Raw genomic sequence first — 21,821 nt, 5'->3', positions numbered from 1 at the left:
TTGCACTCGTTCACCACGGTTAGTCCTGATGCTTTGAGAATGGCTCCTGATACACCTGTGTGTATAAAGACATACAAGGGTCAGCATTATTTCTACAGCGCTTTATACAGTTCAGATTGTTTCAAAGCAGCATCAATAATGCAAACTTCTTCAAATATGAGACCAATTTTAATTCTGCAGCTCTAAAAAGACAATAGTGTCATTATTCAGTTCAATAATCATGTTAAATAAAAACAAACTCACCCGAGTTCAGATTGAGGCTCGTGTTCGTGCTGTTAACAATAGCCTCAACCGTCTCTTTAGTGATGTCACCAGAAAACACCTTGACTTTAATTGGGCCCATTATCATCTCCATTGGGTTTGCTGGTGACGTGTAAATATTTTAAGCAAATATGAAACATCTATAGCAACACATTTACAAAGGGGTTAAGTCATCAAAAGCCACATTACCGCTGGCATCAGCTTCTTGGTCAGACGACGAGCTTTCTTCCGTTAAGCTAAAATCCTCCCACTCATCTTCACCATCTTCACCATCCACATCTTCATCATCTTCATCATCACTTTCCTAGTTGTGGGTTGATGTTAATTAAATGTGCACATAAGCATTTACACTAAACTGCAAAAATAATGTTGTTCCTCAGTATTTGTGTCTTGTTTTTTCAGTAAAAACATTCATAAAGTAAGATACATTTACTAGTCTTGTTTTTGATTTTTTTTTTTTTTTTTTGCTTAAAACAAGAAAAAAATATTGTTTTCCCTTTGAATTAATTACATTTTTCTGACTCCATTGGCAGATATTATTTCTTGTTTTAAGGTTAGACACTACAGGTGAAATGTATTACAAATTTTCTGTAATTTAATGTTTAAATATGCAAATGAGGCTATATCTAATTAAATATGCGCTGATTTGCATACATTTAAAAAAACAAAATCTGAGTATTGGATAAAGCCAGGTTAAAAATGATTTTTTCATTGTGTTCTCATTAGATGGGGAAAAAAATTACAGAGGGATTTATGGATATCTACTTTTGTTATCCTGTAAATCAGAATATACTGTCAATAGCCTTAAAAAAAAGATTTTTGGAATAAAATGTTATATAAATCAGGCTAGGAATAATATATTTACAAATCCCTCTGTAAATGTCTTCATAATATAACTAGGCACAAGACGGTTTGGTGTGTATCGGTGCGACTGAAGAGGAGATTTCAGACTTGGAGAATGAGAGAAAAGTCATTTTGAGAAAACGGGCTTTAAAGATTTATCATCAGCCAATGAGATTGCGCATTCAGTCCTTTTACTTTCACGATTGGTTGCTGATAAAAAGGAAACGACCATATTTGTGTAGTAAAATAAAGACCTAATTGTGTATTTCAGACTTTTTTCACCACAAGTCTGAAAGACGACATGTTATTGAAGACAAATCTCCAATAATCTCCAAATTGACCAGTAAAAAAAAACCTGCCGTGTCTCGCCTTAATCAAAAAAATAATAATCATAAAACAAGTCTCCAGTAAATGTATCTTGATTTAAGAATGTTTAGATATTTGTACTGGTAAACAAGACATTTTGTAGTGAACGATCCTTCATTTTTTTCAATCATCTTGGTTATGGTTATGGTTATGATTGGCATCACTACCTGTGCATTTGCAGCCCATGTTTTGAGACCTTTCTGAAACTCTTGTAGGACGTTGTCCTGGTTAATCACAATGTAGATGAGCTTGATCACAGTTGAGACGTTTGGAGTCAGGTGATCTTCAAAGGCCTCCAGCATGGCAGCGATGGCATCCGCAGCCTGAACTCCTCCACCACCTTTATGAATGAATGAACAGATTAATATACCTTTAATAACAGAATGAGACGTCATTCACATGCTGCATTTAAAGGCCCACTGAAGTGCCTTGGAACGCGTGCAGCTTTGTTTGATGCGTTGATGTAATTTCCACTGAAGCAGGAAGCTAAGGCGGGACATATTGAATGGCTCCTCCCCCTTTTCAAATAGCCAATAGTGTTTAGTTTACCTCACAGACTGCGAGTCGTACTTGACAGCACTAATGAAGCGCTGATGATATGTTGGATTCAATAGTAGAGATGTGAATCAATTCTAGCCATTTCATTTTTAAAGCTACACTGTGTAAGATTTTCTCCCATCTAGCGGTGAAATTGGATATGACTAACTGAATATTACTTTCTAGCCCCTCCCATTCCGAGAAGGTTTTAACTCCTACGGTGTCCGTATTATTTCAAATCTGCCGGTAGTCGCGAGTAATCTCCTCTCGCATTCGTCACGGCGCCACTGAGTGTAAAAACGCGAAGTGTATGTCCCTCTTTGGCTAATGTATTTTCAAGATGGAGGCGCAACATGGCTTCCGCCATTCGAGCTACTCACTCATATGTATTATAAATGGCAGATACTACGCTTACGAAAATACTTGATTAGTTGGTAGAAGTAATTATACATTAATGAGCACATTTAATTTTGAAAGAACAAAGTGTTTTTTCTAAGAATCAACTTAAAAAATTACACAGTGTAGCTTTAACCAACGTACAGTTGGAAAACGGAATAAAACTCGAGCGGTTAAGCAACATCGCACACACATATTGCTCCATGTCAACGATCGCTTTGGCCAGGTGGTAATTATATAAAAGGGGGCGGAGTTTTAGATTCTAGAGAGCATTTGATTGGACAGAAGATGTGATGAGAAGCTGAAGTCCACGGTGAAATCATACAAATCTGTGATCCATTTTAGTGGAAGTGAGGGACTGTAAGTTTCGAATGCTTATCTCCAAAATGCTAATTTTGTCATTGTTTTGGAACACACCAGCTTATTCATAAACTTAAAAGGTGCTGTAATGTATCGTTTTCACTCTACTAAAGCATAAAAATACCATAATATGTTTGCAGATATTGAGGAAACAGGAGTTCACATACTCGTTTCGCTGTAAACACTTCTACAGCCAGTTATTTTACTTTGAAATGTGTGCTTCCAGGGTGGGATGTCTGCTGTTGTTTTTTGGTCTGTGATACTGCAATTTGCCAATTTTCATTGTCAATTGACTGTTCGCAAAGACCCGTCCCCCTTAGTTACTGTCGCTATGTCCGACAAGCTACACCGCTCTCACGCCACACCATGTTCTCACACAGTGAAAAACACATAGTTGAGCAGAGAGGACACTGACAACACACTGACAGACAGGACAGACCAGGTTACTTTGATATTAAACATATTAAACAAAGTCTCACCTTTCAAATTTGGTCATTTTTAAAAAGAAATTTAAACAATAAATAGCGTTTTGTGGCTCATTAATGTGTCGTGACAGATGCAAACATCATATAAAAGTGAATTTAGCATCCAATGACCCCTTTAAGGCTGTCATATTCATACTACACTGCAAAAAATACTTTCTTAATTAGTATTTTTGTTTTGTTTCCAGTCCAGATATCTAAAAATTCTTAAACCAAGAAGCGTTTACTAGAGAAGTAAAATGACATAAGAAATTCTATTTTGTTTTAAGATAAAAAGTAAGTAATTTAAGTAATTTTTACTTAAAACGAGCAAAATTATCTGCCAATGGGGTAAGCAAAAAATTCTTGGTTTCCATTTGAATTAAGATTTTTTTTCTTGTTTTCCATTCGAATTAAGATTTTTTTGCTTACCCCATTTGGCAGATAATTTTGCTTGTTTTAAGCAAAAATTACTTAAATTACTTTCTTTTTATCTTAAAACAAAATATAATTTCTAATGTAATTTTACTTCACTAGTAAATGCTTCTTGATTTAATAATTTTTAGATATTTGGACTGGAAACAAAACAAAAATAGTAAGTAAGAAAAGCATTTTTTGCAGTGTAAGAGCTAAAATAACTTGAATTTTGATTTCAGTGGGGCTTTAGCAGCCGACGCTCGTACCGGTGCCGACAGCAGGGAAGGAGAGCGTGGTGATCTGCTTCTCCTCGCAGCGCTCCAGAACCTTCTTCACGCGGGATCTGGTCTCTGCCGCCGTGTGCGGGCCCACCATGTGAATGATGACATCACACTGCAGGTTCCCACCGCTGGTCACGGCTGCGACGTCGTTCTGCAACGGACCTTCACAGATAAAGAGACCAGATCGTCAGATGCTTGTTTAAAGGTGCAGTATGTAATATTTAAGAGGATCTGTTGACAGAAATGCAATATAATATCTTCAGTATGTCTTAATGTCTTCAGTGGTGTATAAAGACGTTACTTAATGAACCGTTATGTTTTTATTACCTTAGAATGAGCCTTTCTATCTACACACACCGTGGGTCTCCTTACATCGACATGTTTCTACGGTGGCCCTAAACGGACAAACGCACTTTTGTGTTGTTTTTCGTATAAAGAAGCGAGCTAAAGTCAGCGAATAAAACACTGACACAATGATGAACAAGTTACAATAATATTCGCAATAACATCGTTTTACTGAAACATTTATCTTTGTAAAGAAACCTCATTGCTTAACTGGCTTCTCTCTGCTGTCTCAGACGACGACATCACTTCCTATCGGCCACCGTAACTTCTGTTTATTGCAATTCGCAACATCACGACTAGATCTTTATTTTTGCTCAGTGTGTTTTGAGGACTTTTAGTGGAACCAACGAACTTCTGTATGATTCTCTAATGGCGCTTTTCCACTGCATGGTACGGTACGGTTCGGTACGGCACGGCACGCTTTGGCGCTTTTCCACTGCATAGTACAGTACGGTACGGCTCGCTTCGGCTCACTTATGGCGCATTTCCACTGCATAGTACGGTACGGCTCGGTTCGGTACGGCTCACTTATGGCGCATTTCCACTGCACGGTACGGCTCGGTTCGGTACGGCTCACTTATGGCGCATTTCCACTGCATAGTACGGTACGGCTCGGTTCGGTACGGCTCACTTATGGCGCTTTTCCACTGCACGGTACGGCTCGGTTCGGTACGGCTCACTTATGGCGCATTTCCACTGCATAGTACGGTACGGTACGGCTCGCTTCGGCTCGCTTTAAATGGTACCACCTCTGTTGAGGTTCCAAGCGTACCGTACCGATACTAAATGTGACGTGAAAACACTGCAGATCACTGATTGGTCAGACAAAATCGTCACTTCAGCGTCATTGTATATTTGCTACACGAGACACTAAACCCGCTATATTTAAATAGCCAGACAACAGCAAACGCGGTAGCACCTGTTTTTAGAGTTTTTACTTGACAAAAAAAGTTATAAAAAAATCAAACAAGAAATGTCTGAATCGTGGTCAGTGGACGAGGTGCAGACGTTCCTCTCGTTGGTTGCCGAGGAGCGGAAGTAGCACAGCTCTTATCCGCACACGGCTACCACCGGACCTACAATAACGATCAGTCCCACCCACTTTGAAGCGGTACTAACTGCAGTGGAAAAGCAACCGAGCTAAAGCGAACCGAACCGTGCCGTACCGAGTTGAGTCGTACCACACAGTGGAAAAGCAAAGCGAGCCGAACCGCTCCGCGCCGAGTTGAACCGTACCGAACCGAGCCGAGCCGTACCATGCAGTGGAAAAGCGCCATAAGTGTGTTTATCATAACTCTTGCTGTGATACTTTGTATCTAATGACATTTAGACTTTTGGTAAAAGCATTTATGTGTAATGCATTATAACGGCATTCATTATGCATGTTAAAATGCATTATATATTTTCATAATCTTTGCAGATTCCTTGTTACATCTGAAATTAGTCGTTTGTCATGCGTTTAAATGCATTATACTATATAAATTTATATCAATGAATAGATAAGTGTTTTAATGTATTATATGGTTACAATTATTAATTCATGCATTATATGGTGCATAATTAATGCATTAAAATACTTTTATATAAAGGCTTTATGTAAAGTACCCCCATTTTTTTCATAACTGAAATACAAATACTTTTCAATAAATATAAAACAATATTATTGATTTGGCTGCACTGACTTCAACTGACACAATAAAATATATCTTCAACTGATGACTCATTTGTTTCTAATTGAACTACAGTTATTGAACTGAACTGAATTGAGCTGTATAATGACACTATTGTCTTTTTAAAGCTGTAGAATTTGAATTTGCCTCATATTTGATGAAGTTTCCCTCATCGATTCTGTTATTTTTCTTTGCATCACCGTGAAGCTGCTTTGAAACTATCTGTGTTATAAAGCGCTATAGAAATAAAGGTGAATTGACTTTTTTTTCTTTTCTTTTTTTTGGTGTGTGTGTGTGTATCATTTAATCCCACCAGACTTACAGACACATAATGATTTAATTATTTACATACTGTTAGTCATTCTCACAAGACATTAAAAATGGATTGAAAGTTTCTCACTTCAATTTGTTTAAAGGGGGGGTATAATGCACTTTTCACGAGATGTAAAAGAAATCTCTGATGTCCCCAGAGTGTGTGTGTGTGAAGTTTTAGCTCAAAATACCCCACAGATATTTGTATATATCATGTTAAAGTGTCACTTTTTGAGGATGAGCAAAAACGCACCGTTTTGTGTCTGTCCCTTTAAATGCAAATGAGCTGCTGCTCCCAGCACAGGAGGCGGAGCTTCAAGAGCTTGTCGTGTAGTTCCTACCAGCCGTTTGTTGTAGTCCTTAAAAAGTGATTTCTTTAAAAGCAAATATCTCCCTTTGCTCTGAACTTTGAGCGTTGTAACTTTGCAGATGTTGTTTATGATCAAACAGCAACATTGTACACTAACTACAGCTAGAAAAGTGAAATCATAATCAACCACCCCTTTAACATTACCAGTTCGGCCCAATCACACCTGATGTCCAGAACTTCTCTTGCTCATGTGATTGATTATTATCCAGGTTAGATTGTGTGGTGTGTAACGTTCGCTCACCGTGTTTTTGACACTCCTGCTCCACAGACGCTCCCGCTGCTTTAAATATGGCACCCGATACACCTGAAGAACAAGGAGCTTCAAGGTGAGACTGAACATCATGTTTAAAACATCATATGTCTGTGTAGGCTTGCATAGCCATTCAAACCATCTAACCCTGACCGAGGACAATGACAGCAAACAGAGTACATGATTTGTTTCTTATTATATTATGAACTTATATTTTTAAACTATTTGAGTGAAGATTTAAATGAGTCATGACATGATAAATTAAATATGCCTTTTGACATGTGTGACCCTGGAGCACAAACCCAGTCTGGAGTCGCACGGGTATATCTGTGGCAATAGCCAACTATACACTGTATGGGTCAAAATTATCCATTTTTCTTTTATGACAAAAATGTCATAAATGAGGATATTAAGTAAAGATCATGTTCCATGAAGATATTTAGTAAATTTCCTACTGTAAATATATAAAACATGTATTTTTGTGAGTGAATGCAGCACAATCGTGAACATAAATGCACAACTTTAAAGGAGATTTTCTCAATGTTTACATTTTTTTGCTCCCTCAGATTCCAGATTTTCAATAGTTGTGTCTCGACCAAATATTGTCCTATCCTAACAAACCACACATCAATGGAAATGTTATTTTTTCAGCTTTCAGATAATGTATACATCTCATTTTAAAACCATGTAACTGGTTTTGTGGTCCAGGGTCACATATAATCTTTTATTAAAACATCCTGCAAGTTTCATAGTTTACAACGTCCTCCTCATTATAAACAAAGCATTTATTTAATCAAGCTTGCTTTGATATTATTTTAGGCTATGTTTACATGGAAACGATCTGAAGAGAAAACGCAAAAGTGGCGTTGCGTTATCACTTTTTATTCTGCGTTTAGACGAGCGTTATGGGGGGAAATCTGCGTGGATATGGTGACGCAAAAGTGTGTGAGATTGGATGTAGTGTGCACTCCAGGCGGCTAGGTGGCGATGTGGAGCACTGAAAGTGAAAGAGACGCTGACACAGTTTTTCATGTTTAATACAGTAAAGCCGCTGCTTTAACTCTCGGTGCTCTTCACGTGTCGCTCAAAAATGACAGAATTCCGGTCAATTTTAACATTGAGCTCAATTTTTAGTAAATTTGGAGTGCTGTCAATACAGAGAACAACGACAAAAATCGGTGTTGCCTACACTGTGTTATCTTTTTTTTTTTTTTTGCACCCTATTGACTTGAATGGGGCAAATTTTAAACCTGCTTTTATTTCTCTTATCATCCTTGATGTGTCATACAAGTGCCCAGCCATGTGAGTGATACCTTCAGAGTGAACACGAGTGAATCTGACTGCAGGAGATGTGAAAGATATGAATAAAAATTATGTTATATCAGCCAGCGCACATACCTGTATTTAGTTCCTGTTTTCAGTCCAAAGTAGTCGATTGTCGAGTTGACGCGCATAGGTTTAGTTACTTAGATCACGCGCGTGAACTCGACAATCGACTACTGTGGACTTCGACCGAAAACAGGAACTAAATACAGGACTGTGCGCTTGTTGAATTAACATAATTTTTATTAATATCTTTCACATCTACTGCAGTCAGATTCACTCGTGTTCACTCTTAAGGAATCACTCACATGGCTGGGCACTTGTATGACACATCAAGGATGATAAGAGAAATAAAAGCAGGTTTAAAATTTGCCCCATTCAAGTCAATAGGGTGCAAATAAAAAAAAAAGATAACACAGTGTAGGCAACACCGATTTTTGTCGTTGTTCTCTGTATTGACAGCACTCCAAATTTACTAAAACTTGAGCTCAATGTTAAAATTGAGGGCGGTTTCACTCTTTTGCGTTTTTAAGCCCCAAAAACGGCGTCGCCGTGTAAACGAAAGGCACATCCGATAAAATATTTTTACGTTTTCACCCGCGAGCGTTCTCGTGTAAACAGGGCCTTAATGGCGTCCTGGATCGTGTCGGAGGATTATATGTTTGTTCGGAGCATTTGACTGGATGGTTTTGTAAACGAGGCACAGTGTAATAAAGAGTTGTGATGGATCTGACAGCAGCTGCATCACAAACCCTGCTAGATCTATGGCTTATTTTTGAGTAAAGGATGTGTTCATAATTCATATAAAAGTGTTGCGTATTTTGAGTTATATTTGATTATACAGACCTCCTCTCAGGCTCATGTCTCTGCTGGTGGTGTTTACAATCCCTCGGACAGTTTCTGTAGTGATGTCTCCTTTCTTCACCTCAATCCTCACGCTTCCGATTTTCACTATAGAGGACGAGAAAGATTTAAAATACGCCAGAACTATTACATTGCAACGTATCAAAAAAACTAGAGCATATTTATTTGCAAATATAAACATGAGGAGGTTGTCAAAACCTTGATTTTCAGGCATCTTGTTGCATTCAGGCTGCGGGAAAACAAATTGAACAAACTTAATATGATAAGAAAAATATCTGGAAACTATTTGTGACCCTGGATCACAAAACCAGTCACGGGTATATTTATGGCAATAGCCAACAATACACTGCATGGGTCAAAATTATCCATTTTTCTGTTATGCCAAAAATCATTAGGATATTAAGTAAAGATCATGTTCCATGAAGATATTTAGTAAATTTCCTACCGTAAATATATAAAACATGTATTTTTGTGAGTGAGTGCAGCACAATCGTGAACATAAATGCACAACTTTAAAGGAGATTTTCTCAATGTTTACATTTTTTTGCTCCTCAGATTCCAGATTTTCAATAGTTGTGTCTCGACCAAATATTGTCCTGTCCTAACAAACCACACATCAATGGAAAGATTATTTATTCAGCTTTCAGATTATGTATACATCTCAATTTTAAAAAATTGACCTATGTGACTGGTTTTGAGATCCAGGGTCACATTTTTGTTGATTCATGAGTACTAACCTTGTTCCACACTTTGAAGTATTCCCGAAAGTCATCAAAGATCTTCTGTTCGAAGGCCACTACAGTGATGCTCCTGAAGCAGGAGGAGTTCGGCTCCTTCAGATGCTTCTCCATCGCTGCGAGAATGGCTTTGATGGATTCTTTCGGTGCAAAGCCGCCTCGTCCTGCGGAAAACAAGATTATTGCTCAGGACTTGATATTTCTTATGGAAGCCCATTTTCGCCACATAAGAAAAAATACATGCTTTCTTAAATTATTACCACCAACAGAGACATAAGCCTGAGAGTCTGTATGATCAAATATAACTTAAAATACGCAACACTTTTATATGAACACATAATTTACTCTAAAGTAAGCCTTATTATTATAGTCAAAGATGTAGTATTATGTCATAATTTTGACCTTTTAATCAAAATTTTTACTTAGTACATCATAGTTATGACTCATGTCATATTTTTATCTTCATCTCATGATGAATTTTTACTTTTTGTCATGAGATAAACAGTCAAAATTCTGACTTATTACATTAATGTCTTAATTTTTTGACCATCATAATTATGAATTTTTATGTCAGCTTTTACTTTGTCTTAATTTCGACTTTATATCTCATAATTATGACTTAGCATGCCATAATTATGCTCATAAAGACAAGTCATTATTCCAACTTTTGATCTCGTAATTACAGTATGAAAGCATGTCATTATTATGATTTCTTTCATAATTTTGAGATAAAAGTAAAAATTATGACTTAGTTCACCATAATTATGACTCATTAGTATGACTTTTTTATGTCAGTTTTGAGTCATATTGTCAGTATGTCATAATTTTGACATTTTGTAATAATTTAGAATTTTTCAAAAGTAAAAATACTTTTACATTGTAAAAGATACATTGTAATTATGACCTAATTACTTTTTATCTCATAATTATAACTTAGTATCTCATAATTATGACTATATCTCATAAGTTTTACATCATAATAGAAATGACCAGACATGCGAGCAATGGCGCCACCAGGGGGTGGCCAGGGGTGGCCGTGGCCACCCCTGGTCGACTCCTGGCCACCCCACTGGCCAGTATAAATTTTAGTAGCATCAGTTATGCATTTCATCCCTAATGCACAGCCAGGCAGGCAAGCTGATCTAGACTTTCGATCGCACACAGTAGCCCGCCCCTCCGTGCCGCTGTTGCGCGCTCAGACAGCAACAGCTCAGCGCGTGCCCGTCGGTCAACAATTTTAAAAGAAGTTAAGAAAGAAGACGAAGACTACCGGTAAGTAAATAAGTAAAAAATAGTCTTTAGTAAAAGAAGACGGGGAATTATGTGTCGTGACGTGCTTTTTAAGTGCCAAATGGTTACAGTATACTGTTACAACAGCTTTTTGATACGTCTTTGACATGTTTTGACAAGAGTTACCTAGCTAACGTCGTTAGCTGGTGCATGTATATGTGTAACAGAGTTTAAATAATGCTGTTAAATTCATGCATTAATTGGGAAAACTCGACATTGGCTGTTGCATCACTCGCATTTGTGTGCGTGATATTGCGGGCGGAGCTACGTCACCACCAGCAGAGTCACATCTCTCGCTGCTGGTCAGTCGCATCAGTAAGAGCTGCGTCATAATAACTGAGTTTAGATTGTTTTCAAGTGCAAGGTTGGACTTTATAAACTACACACAAGTTTACTTCATGTGTCTGTTAGTTCCTAGTTTTGTCAGTCGAGTCATATGTGTTATTTGCAATGATGAAATGGAGTGTGTGTATTATTATTAACCTGCTTGTGAACTCTGTTTATTTCATTTAAGAAATTAATGCAACGTGATGCACTGTCCGTTAAATATAACACAATAAACCAAAGTATATCAGTAGGAGTTTCCTTAAGTCTTTCTGATAGTTTTTCTTCAGGCCGGTTTATCCCATACGGAAATGTAATATATGTACATAGCCTAGGTATATGAAATATACATAGCCTATATGAAATATACCCATATATATACCCATATATATAACCTATTAGAAAATGGAACAATTGACATATAAAACCAGCCCATATATTTGATGTATAATAGTGTTTTTTTTACATACATGTCACATATATAATTATCAGTTTTCAAATAGAATTTGTGTAGTATTTGTTTTGTTTTTATGAGCTGGTCAAGAAGAGGTAAAATAATAATAAATAATACATTTTATTTATAAAAGATTCGAAAATTAGATAGAAATTGAAATGAAATGTGGATATGTAGACTTGATCTGTATAGACTTGAAATAAATAGTAAATAGTTTGGCATATATAAATTAAACATATCGGTGACATATATGGTCAAAACATACAGTATTATATAAATAATAATCATATACATCATATTAATATATGTCAATATACTAATTTAATATGGCAAATTTATATATGTTAAAAACCTATATCAACATATATGTAGAGATATGTATATATGTGATAGCAATATATTGTCTTATATTTAACATATATGACGGCGTCAGCGATATAGGGATATGTCATATATTACATTTCCGTATGGGAATTACTACAACAGTAGAATAAAATTCTGAAATTATGGTTTATAGTTTTGGTGTGCCACCCCAAGATTTTAAGTGGCCCCATCTGGCCACCCCTATGAAAAATTTCTGGAGGCGCCACTGCATGCGAGATGTTGAATTGGTCACACAAGACTCACCCATGTATATTTATTGCATAAATATTCTTCCTTGCATATTTTATTGGAATTTCCTGCTTTAAATGATATTAGGCTTTTTTTATTTTCAGAAAGTACATTAATGGACATTTTAAAAAGGTTTCTTCTGGCAAAATATTAGAATTTATGACAGTAATGACATAATTATGTCAAACATTTAGTCAATTATGAGATAAAAAGTCAAAATTATAACTTAGTACATCATAATGTCAATTAGTACACTTAATATGTCATAAAATTTCAACTTTTTATGACACACTGACTTTTTTTGTCATAATTATGATATACCAAAGCATGATTTTTTTCCCCTACGTGGCAGAAATGGGCTTCCATAATTGCTTTAAAATAATATTTGTAAATATCAAACATTATGTTTTTTGTCGTGCCTGTTCCAATGGCAGGAATGGCCAGAGTTGTGGCCATTTTCCCCTCACAGAGGTTCAGGACGTGTCCCAGCGAGGCTGTGATGTCTGCGATGTTCTCCGGCCCAACCATCTGAGCGATACTCTTACACTGCAGCGCTCCAGCGCTCGTCATCACCGCTGAACCTGCTTTCAGAGGAGCTACACACACACACACACACACTCAGCACTGGCATTATAATATAAGCATATTAGGGGTGTAACAATATATCGTGTCACAATATATCGCAATACAATAATGCAACAATATGTGTCGTGGATAATTCACCCAAAATAAAAATGACTGTCTGAGGAAAAAAAATCTATTTTAGTGTCAGTACTACATTAAACTACTGTATATAATGTTGAATATAATGTATAATAATGCAATGGGGGAATATCTGTGGGACCTGATAATGCCAAATGTCTGATGTTACCAGTAAAAAATGCCCTACATTATTTTAAATACATCTAGTCAGAGCGAAATCATATTCGTCTACAATAATTCAGTATTTTCAGCTCCAGAATCATAAATATTGTTATTCTGGTGTCTCTATTGTCCTGTGCATTGGGTTTCCAGCACCAAGTCCAAAACTATTCATTTACACCCCGATGTAGGCTAATATCAAATTTAGCATTTTAATCAACAGTAAACAAAAAAAAATGTGTTAACCTTTTATCATATGTCTTGGAGAATCGATTCGCAATAATATGGTATCGTGAGTTCAGTCTCGTGATATGTACTGAATCGTGACATGAGGGTCTCGTCACACCACTAGTAAATATTCGGTGCTGTTATAATGATACCTTGCTTTTTGCATTCGTCAACAACAGATTTTCCGGCAGCTTTTAAGATGGCACCAGAAACGCCTGTAAAACGATGATGATTAGATGGAAACAAGACTGGAAAACACTGAACATGACTGAATAAATATATTATACACATTAATAAATATAATAACCCAAATCTTTGCAGTAGTCTCAGGCTAATCTATGTACTTTAGCAAGAAAGGTAAAAGTGTGATGATGATGCAAGTCGGTTTAGAAATTGAAAAGAAACTCGTACCGGTGTTAAGATCTAAACTTCTGTTGGAGGAATTCACTATGACATCCACCGTTTCTTCAGTGATGTCACCCTTTTTCAGGCATATCGGCACACCGTTGATCAGAACTGGTTGAATTCCCAGTCATGTGAAAAGAAAAGTACACAAGCGATTATATTTCAAGTCCAGGAGTAACGAAATTACATTTATGCATTCGGCAGATCGGCTTTTATCCAAAGCGTTCAAGGTATACACTGCAAAAAATGCTTTTCTTACTTAGTATTTTTGTTTTGTTTCCAGTCCAAATATCTAAAAATTCTTAAATCAAGAAGCATTTACTAGAGAAGTAAAATGACATAAGAAATTCTATTTTGTTTTAAGATAAAAAGAAAGTAATTTAAGTAATTTTTGCTTAAAACAAGCAAAATTATCTGCCAATGGGGTAAGAAAAAAAATCTGAATTAGAATGGAAAACAAGAAAAAAAATCTTAATTCAAATGTAAACCAAGATTTTTTTTCTTACCCCATTGGCAGATAATTTTGCTTGTTTTAAGCAAAAATTACTTAAATTACTTTCTTTTTATCTTAAAACAAAATAGAATTTCTTATGTCATTTTACTTCTCTAGTAAACGCTTCTTGGTTTAAGAATTTTTAGATATTTGGACTGGAAACAAAAAAAAATACTAACTAAGAAAGTATTTTTTGCAGTGTACAGTCTAGTCCGATCAGTTCCTGCAATCGAACCCATGACCTTGATGTTACTATTTGAGCATAAAAATAATAATATACAGTGTCCCTGTGAAAAAAAGTATAAAAAATAAGGGACTTTATGCTTAAAACAAAGAACAAATATCTGCCAATTTGGTCAGAAAAATCCCTTTAAATTAAGATTATTTTTCTAACCCCATTTGCAAATATTTTTTCTTGTTTTAAGCATAAACTCACTTAATTTTTATATATTCTTCAGAAAACACGACTATCTTATGTAATTTAGCTTGTATCTTGATTTAAGAATGTTTAGATATTTGTACTGGAATATAAGACAGAAATACAGATTTTTTATTTTATTTATTTTTTTAGAAAAGTTTGGCCGATATTAATACAGAATTTCTTTATATTTGAAAGCTGATAACCGATATATCGGCTGATAAATCTAAATCCACGTTTTTATATATTTTCAAAAGTCTCACCATTAAAATCCATGTTCCTCACACACCTTCACCATACCTAGAGATCGGCATGGTTTTATTTCAGTTCGCCTAATAGCTGGTTTTATTTGCATTGAGAGATGATCTTATGGAAACTACCCCATGCCAATCTCCAGGTGTGGTTGGAAAAGTTACATTTTTCCTCATTTTTTTTAATTAAGGCATTAAGATCAATTTCCAAAAGATGATTTTTTATTCCACTTTTTAGGCAACTTTAGCATGGGTGTGTTCACTTATGCATAGCACTGTATATATATATAAATATGGTATGGTACCTCTTTTGTCTGATCCGCGTTTAAGCTTCTGGGATTGAAGGGGGATTTTTGTTGACATGTCAGGAAATCCCTGTAAATAATAAAATATAGTTGATCAATGATAAAAGATGCACTGCAAAAAAAAATTAATAATAATCATTTCCTCAGTAATTTTGTCTTGTTTTCCAGGTTTAAACCCATACTGAGTTTGTACATTTCCAAAAAGTGGCAAATGGGATGAAGTGTCCATAACAAATTATATAAAGTGGATCCAGTTATAAATGAAAGTCCTAACCATTGTTTACATTTAGAAAATAGAAATGACCAGAAATGCGAGATGTTGAATTGGTCACACAAGACATACCAATTTATATTTATTTAAAGCCATTATATTATTTTTGTAAGTGTTCCTTGCATATTTTATTGGCATGTCCTGCTTTAAACGATATTAGGCAACATTTTTCTCCTGGGAAAATTAAAAAATTTCTATTGAATATCAAATTGAAATATTATTATTAGTGGTGTAATATTGTTGTTGTTTAATTTATTTTATATTTTTGTTTTATTTGTTCATAGAGATAATTTTCTTAAATGATTATATACAATTGATTGAAATATTATTGCTATTATGAGTATTTTAAATAGTTTTACTTTTGAGTTTGCCTTGAATATAGCGTTACTTAATGATAAATAAGTCTTGTTTTCCAGTACAAATATCTAAACATTCTTAAAATCAGGATACATTTACTGGAGAAGCAAAATGACTGAAGATATTAAGTGAGTTTATGCTTAAATCAAGAACAAATATCTGTCAATGGAGTAATAAACTTAATTCAAAGGGAAAACAAGATACATTTTCTGACTTTTCTGACTGTTTTATGCAAATACTCACTTAATTTTGATACATTTTTCACAAACCAAGACTTAGGGCCCTATCTTGCACCCAGCGCAAATGACTTTGTACTGGACGCATGTATAATTCCTATGTTGCACCCGCGCACATCGGACGTTTCCCTCCACAGACGCACGTCGGTAAATTAGGGAATGAACTTGCGCTCGCGGGGGCGGTTCAGTGAGAAGAGGAGTGTGTTCCGGCGCAAACGTTCCCTGGTGATATTCTGCAGTTTCAGAAAACAATTCCTCCACTGACCAGGAGAAACCGAGTCTAAAGTCAGTGGCTCGTTATTCAGATGCTATTTTAAGAGCGCATGCTTGGCCATAATGTAGCGTGTGCACAACACACACACACTTTGCTTTTCTAATCTAAACAGACGCAGCAGTTCATATTTTTGCAAATCATACATTATTACAAGGAACAATATTTCCACACGAGGGAAATCATTGTTGTGTCCGTGAAGATGTGAAAAAATAGGCATAAATCTAGATTACACATTTACCCAAATTATTCAGGCTAATTGTAGTAATGACGGATCAAACCTGTTTGCTCAATAGTGGCGAGACACATCGGTATATAAGGACATCTGACACAGTGGGTTATCCGTCAAGAACCAGGAAACAAAATTTTAAAGACATCACGCGAGATCACCGTTACCATCATGTAAATTGCGTGCGCCTGGCAAACCCGCCGATATAATAGCAATCCGCCATGGAACAAGCGCGCCGGCTCTTAAAGGGAATGTGAGAGGACGCTCTGATTGGTTTATTGCACGTTACGCCCAAACCACACATATAGAGACAGAGCGTAACGTGTCATAATCTGAAGGCCACGCCCACACCGGGGGGGGGGGGGGGGACAATCCAACCGTCTCCATTGACTCTGCATTGTGAGAGGCTCCTCCTTGTCATTTCTTGCTTCTAACTAAAGACAGAAAAATGCCTAAAAGCTGCTGTGTGACGAGGTGTCCAGCAAACAAGCTAAGAAACCCAGAAATAAGTTTATATAAGCTGTCGACCCCAAAAAACGAGTGTTTAAGGATTTAAAAGTGGATCAGGCTGGAACGAATGGGTAAATTGTGGGATCCTGACACTAAAAACACAGTTACGTGTGCAGTGAGTTAAACATATGGTCACTGGTGAGTCAAATATCCAAATGTCAGTTTTATATATTATATTTCTGTAAGAAAGGGCGTAAGACCCAACATCTAGCCACTGGTCTGCCTCAGGGCTCAGTGCTTGGACCACTTCTCTTCTCAATCTACATGACATCACTAGGATCTGTGATTCAGAAACATGGCTTTTCCTATCACTGCTACGCTGATGACACACAACTCTACCTCTCATTCCAGCCGGATGATCCGACGGTAGCCGCTCGCATCTCAGCCTGCCTGACTGACATTTCTGGCTGGATGAAGGACCACCACCTTCAACTAAACCTTGCGAAGACAGAGCTACTTGTAATCCCGGCTAACCCAGCACTTAATCACAACTTCACCATTCAGCTAGGCTCGTCATCCATAACTCCATCAAGATCAGCCAGGAACCTTGGAGTTGTAATTGATGACCAATTGAATTTCACAGACCACATCATTGCACTGCCCGGTCATGCAGATTTGCCTTGTACAACATCAGAAGGATCAGGCCCTTCCTATCAGAGCTACACAACTCCTTGTTCAGGCGCTTGTTCTTTCCAGACTGGACTATTGTAATGCTCTCCTGGCTGGTCTCACAGCTTGCACTGTCAAACCTCTGCAACTGATCCAGAAGCTGCAGCTAGAGTGGTCTTCAATGAGCCGAAGAGAGCACACGTCACTCCTCTCCTCACAAAATTGCACTGGTTGCCGGTTGCCGCTCGCATCAAATTCAAGTCACTGACGTTTGCCGACAGAACAACCACTGGCACTGCTCCCTCATACCTGAACTCATTACTTCAGACTTATGTGCCATCCAGAAACTTGCGCTTTGCAAGTGAGCGGCGTCTGGTGGTGCCATCTCAAAGAGGCACAAAATCTCTCTCTCGGACTTTCACCATGACTGGTGGAATGATCTGCCTAACTCAGCCAGAGCTGCTGAGTCTGTAGCCATCTTTAAGAAACTGCTGAAGACGTATCTTTTTCGGCAGCACTTGAGCACTTGATCCAGTACTACTAACACTTTCTTATCTATTCCAAAAAAAAAAAAAAAAAAAATGCGTTGGATTGTACTGTGAAGGGTCATCATAGCACTTACATATTGTTGTCCTACTGCTAGTTTAATTGCTTCTATTGTTTCTCATTTGTACGTCGCTTTGGATAAAAGCGTCTGCTAAATGAATAAATGTAAATGTAAGATAAGCGATCCTGTGTTGCCGATGACGTTCTCCTCCAGCGGGCATACGTTAGTTCTCAGAGTAAAGAGACACGTTACGCTGTCTCAACTGCCTGATCCACTTTTATGTCCTTAAACACTCGTTTTTTGGGGTCGACAGCTTATAAAAACGTATTTCTGGGTTTCTTCGCTTGTTTGCTGGACACCTCGTCACACAGCAGCTTTTAAGCATTGTTCTGTCTTTAGTTAGAAGCAAGAACTGACAAGGAGGAGCCTCTAGCAATGCAGAGTCAATGGAGACGGTTGGATTGTCTTCGCCACCGCTGTGGCGTGGCCTAAACACGCTCTGTCTCTATGAGTAATGTAGCGATTTCAGACCAACACATTTTAGATTTGCGTTAGGCGCAAGAGTCATTTTGGCAAGAGCCGAAATCCGCCCACAAAGTTACTTGCGTTTCGCGTTTGATACTTGACGCGAAACGCTAAAATATGAACCCTTAATATCTTGTCATTTTGCTTCTCCAGCAAATGTATCTTGATTTAAGAATGTTTAGATATTTGTACCAGAACACAAGACAAAAAAACTGAGGAAGAACCCTTTTTTTGCAGTGTTGTTAAACATTAAAGGTTTGTAAATTAGTAGGGGATCATACTAGTTCCTGTATCAGAGCGTTGCACTCCTCAACGATCTTCTCATCTGAATCCACAACACTGATATTTCTAATGTTTGTCTGTGAATTCTGATGCTCGGAGTAGAACTGCAGTACGGCTGCTCGGATCGCCACGCAACTTTCTTTGACGGAGAATCCAAAGGTTTCACAACCAATGGCTGGCATTGCAATGGAGACACATCCCTTTCCCTCGGCTTTCAGGAGACAGTTTCTCACGGACGACTGAAGGTAGATTAAATCCAGCGCTTGACCTTTCTGCGGAAGCACGGCGTAAATGAGCGCCTCGGCGTTGAGTTTCCCAGCATCGCTGACCAGCACATCTCCAGGTAGAAGACTCTGTTTCTCCTTCTTGGGAGTTTCACACACTTCTAAAATCTTGTCGCCTCCAAACTTGAGAAAGCGCTGAGCCATGGGTTTATTAAAATCCAGATTTCCATTCATCGTACAGATCAAAGCGTCGGCTGTAAAATGGTGCAGGTCTCCCTCGCTAATGCTCAGAGTCATAAAATCTCCTATTCTGTGTGTGAAGCTCTTCGGAAGAGCAACTATGTGTTCTTGTGATAAATACAGGGTGCACTGCTTCTCTCTGGCTTTTGTTTTCACGTTGTCTTCGTGCTTTTCCAGAACCTTGGCTTCTCCCGCTTTGAGATACTTATGCTTCTCCACGGCAATGGACGACAGCTTCCGCTGGACGACATCCACGGCATCTTTAATGTTGTCGTTAGGCGCCGTGACCTTCAGACAAGGAGAATTTGACGCTTTGTAAGCAAGTATCGAAGCGCCAAGCCGCTTGAGTTCAGGGAGATCGGACAGATTCAGGCAGGACTCCACGAACTCGACCTCGCGCACTGATTTAAGAGGGACGTTTTCAGTCGTTGGCTCCTTGTTCTTTAGATATCTCTTCACTTTTCCTGTAACATCCGCGACTGCGTTAGAAAGCCCGCATATTATAACCTGCATGTTTGATTGTGCGATCCTGATGTCGTTTGCTTTCTCGATTTCATCTTGAAGATTCCCGAGAAAGCGTGTCAAATCGGTTTGATTGGGAGAAATCTGTATAACCTCCTCTTTGAGAATCTCACCGATCTTGTCTTGAGCTCCCTTCAGGTTTTCCTTCTCAACCAAGATCCCAAAAAAATCCTTTCGGTTTAGGAATCTAGCAGGAATGTGGTTGTCCTTCTCAAACTTGTGAAGATCAAGCGACTTCAGAAAGTCAATCAGATGAGAAGAAAGCTTCAGCTGGTGCGTGATTATGTTCTTTTGTGCATTTTTGATGAGCATCTCCACTGAATTTACTTTCTCCTTCAATCCCTTGAGGGAAATAACATGATGTTTCTCATCATGGGATAAACTCACCTGCCCTAGTTTGGACTGTACGCGCTCTTTTATTAGATCAAATGTCTCTCTGCAGTCTAGTTGAATTGTGGCTTCGATCGTGTTTCTTTCCACTTCAACCTCAACAGCAGCGTTCTTCAGGAGAGTCCTGATTTTATCCGAAAGGATCCTGACCTGCTCATTCACTCCAGAAATTACAACTTTAGAGTTGCTCTCCTTAAAGGAGAACGCCGTGTCAACCGTGACGAGAACGTCACAGTCCTTTTCAACTTTCCTCCAGACGTCCTCGTCTACTGTCAGCTCTTCTGTGTCGTATCCACTCAAGAACGACTGAACTCCTCTCTTTATCTTGGACTCCCAAGTTGGTGCGATTTGCCGCGCCTTCAGAGACTCTTTATTGACGTCCATCTCCAGGATTATTTCACTTGCTAATGCAGTGCTGTCCATGGAAACTTTGGCATGAAGCCGTTTGGCATCGCTCTCCAGTTCTTTTCTACATCGCTCGTTGGTTTCAAAGAATAGGAGTAGATCTTCGCTGACAGAAATGTTGACTTTTGTGGTGGTGTCGGTCAGGGAGGGTTTTTCTCCAGTTAAAGCCTTTCGCAAACTTGAGTAAAACAGAGAAGCGTGAACCTCTGTGCCGCAAACACTGTGTTTTTGTTCCACCGTTGCATGTGCATCTATTAAAATAGAAGAGACAGTAAAATTATTCTGTGACACTTTACAGTAAGGTTCATTAGGTGACAATGAGCAATACATTTGTTACAGTGTTTATTCATCTTTGTTAATGTTAGTTAATAAAAATACAGCTGTTCATTGTTAGTTCATGTTGGTTCACAGAGCATTAACTAATGTTAAAAAAATTGCAATAACGTATTAGTAATTTTTAAAGATTTTAATAACGTGTTAGTAAATGTTGAAATTAATATTAACTAAGATTAATAAATGCTGAAGAAGTCTTGTTCATTCTTAGTTCATGTTAACTAAGGTAGTTAACTAATGAACCTTATTGTAAAGTGTTACCAATTACTCTAATTAGGCTTGTTTACTTCCTCAGTGTTTCTGTCTTCTTTACCAGTACAAATATCTAAACATTCTTAAATCAAGATACGGTACAAGCAAAATTACATAAGTTATTAAGTCTCGTTTTATGAAAAAAACTAAGGGACTTTATGCTTAAAACAAGAACAAATATTTT

General features: G+C 37.5%; 1 protein-coding gene across 1 annotated transcript in view; it reads right to left on the bottom strand.

Moving 5' to 3' along the window:
* parp14rs3 (poly(ADP-ribose) polymerase family member 14-related sequence 3) overlaps nucleotides 1-21,821 on the bottom strand; it is a 36,576-nt gene that overhangs the window by 9,475 nt on the left and 5,280 nt on the right. Inside the window, exons 7-20 of the mRNA XM_079619311.1 lie at nucleotides 19,271-21,303; nucleotides 15,435-15,504; nucleotides 13,974-14,078; nucleotides 13,715-13,777; nucleotides 12,893-13,069; nucleotides 9,794-9,957; nucleotides 9,255-9,285; nucleotides 9,039-9,143; nucleotides 6,861-6,923; nucleotides 3,908-4,084; nucleotides 1,638-1,810; nucleotides 451-565; nucleotides 244-363; nucleotides 1-55 (exon numbers count right to left, since the gene is read on the bottom strand). The exon at nucleotides 1-55 is cut by the window's left edge and continues 8 nt beyond it. Of these exons, the coding sequence (XP_079475437.1) occupies nucleotides 1-55; nucleotides 244-363; nucleotides 451-565; nucleotides 1,638-1,810; nucleotides 3,908-4,084; nucleotides 6,861-6,923; nucleotides 9,039-9,143; nucleotides 9,255-9,285; nucleotides 9,794-9,957; nucleotides 12,893-13,069; nucleotides 13,715-13,777; nucleotides 13,974-14,078; nucleotides 15,435-15,504; nucleotides 19,271-21,303 (3,451 nt within the window). The remainder of the gene's footprint in view (nucleotides 56-243; nucleotides 364-450; nucleotides 566-1,637; nucleotides 1,811-3,907; nucleotides 4,085-6,860; nucleotides 6,924-9,038; nucleotides 9,144-9,254; nucleotides 9,286-9,793; nucleotides 9,958-12,892; nucleotides 13,070-13,714; nucleotides 13,778-13,973; nucleotides 14,079-15,434; nucleotides 15,505-19,270; nucleotides 21,304-21,821) is intronic.

Source organism: Phoxinus phoxinus, assembly GCF_949152265.1.
Source record: "Phoxinus phoxinus genome assembly, chromosome: 7".
In the NCBI taxonomy this organism is placed as follows: domain Eukaryota; kingdom Metazoa; phylum Chordata; class Actinopteri; order Cypriniformes; family Leuciscidae; genus Phoxinus; species Phoxinus phoxinus.
This window is presented reverse-complemented; position numbering and strand designations above follow the sequence as displayed.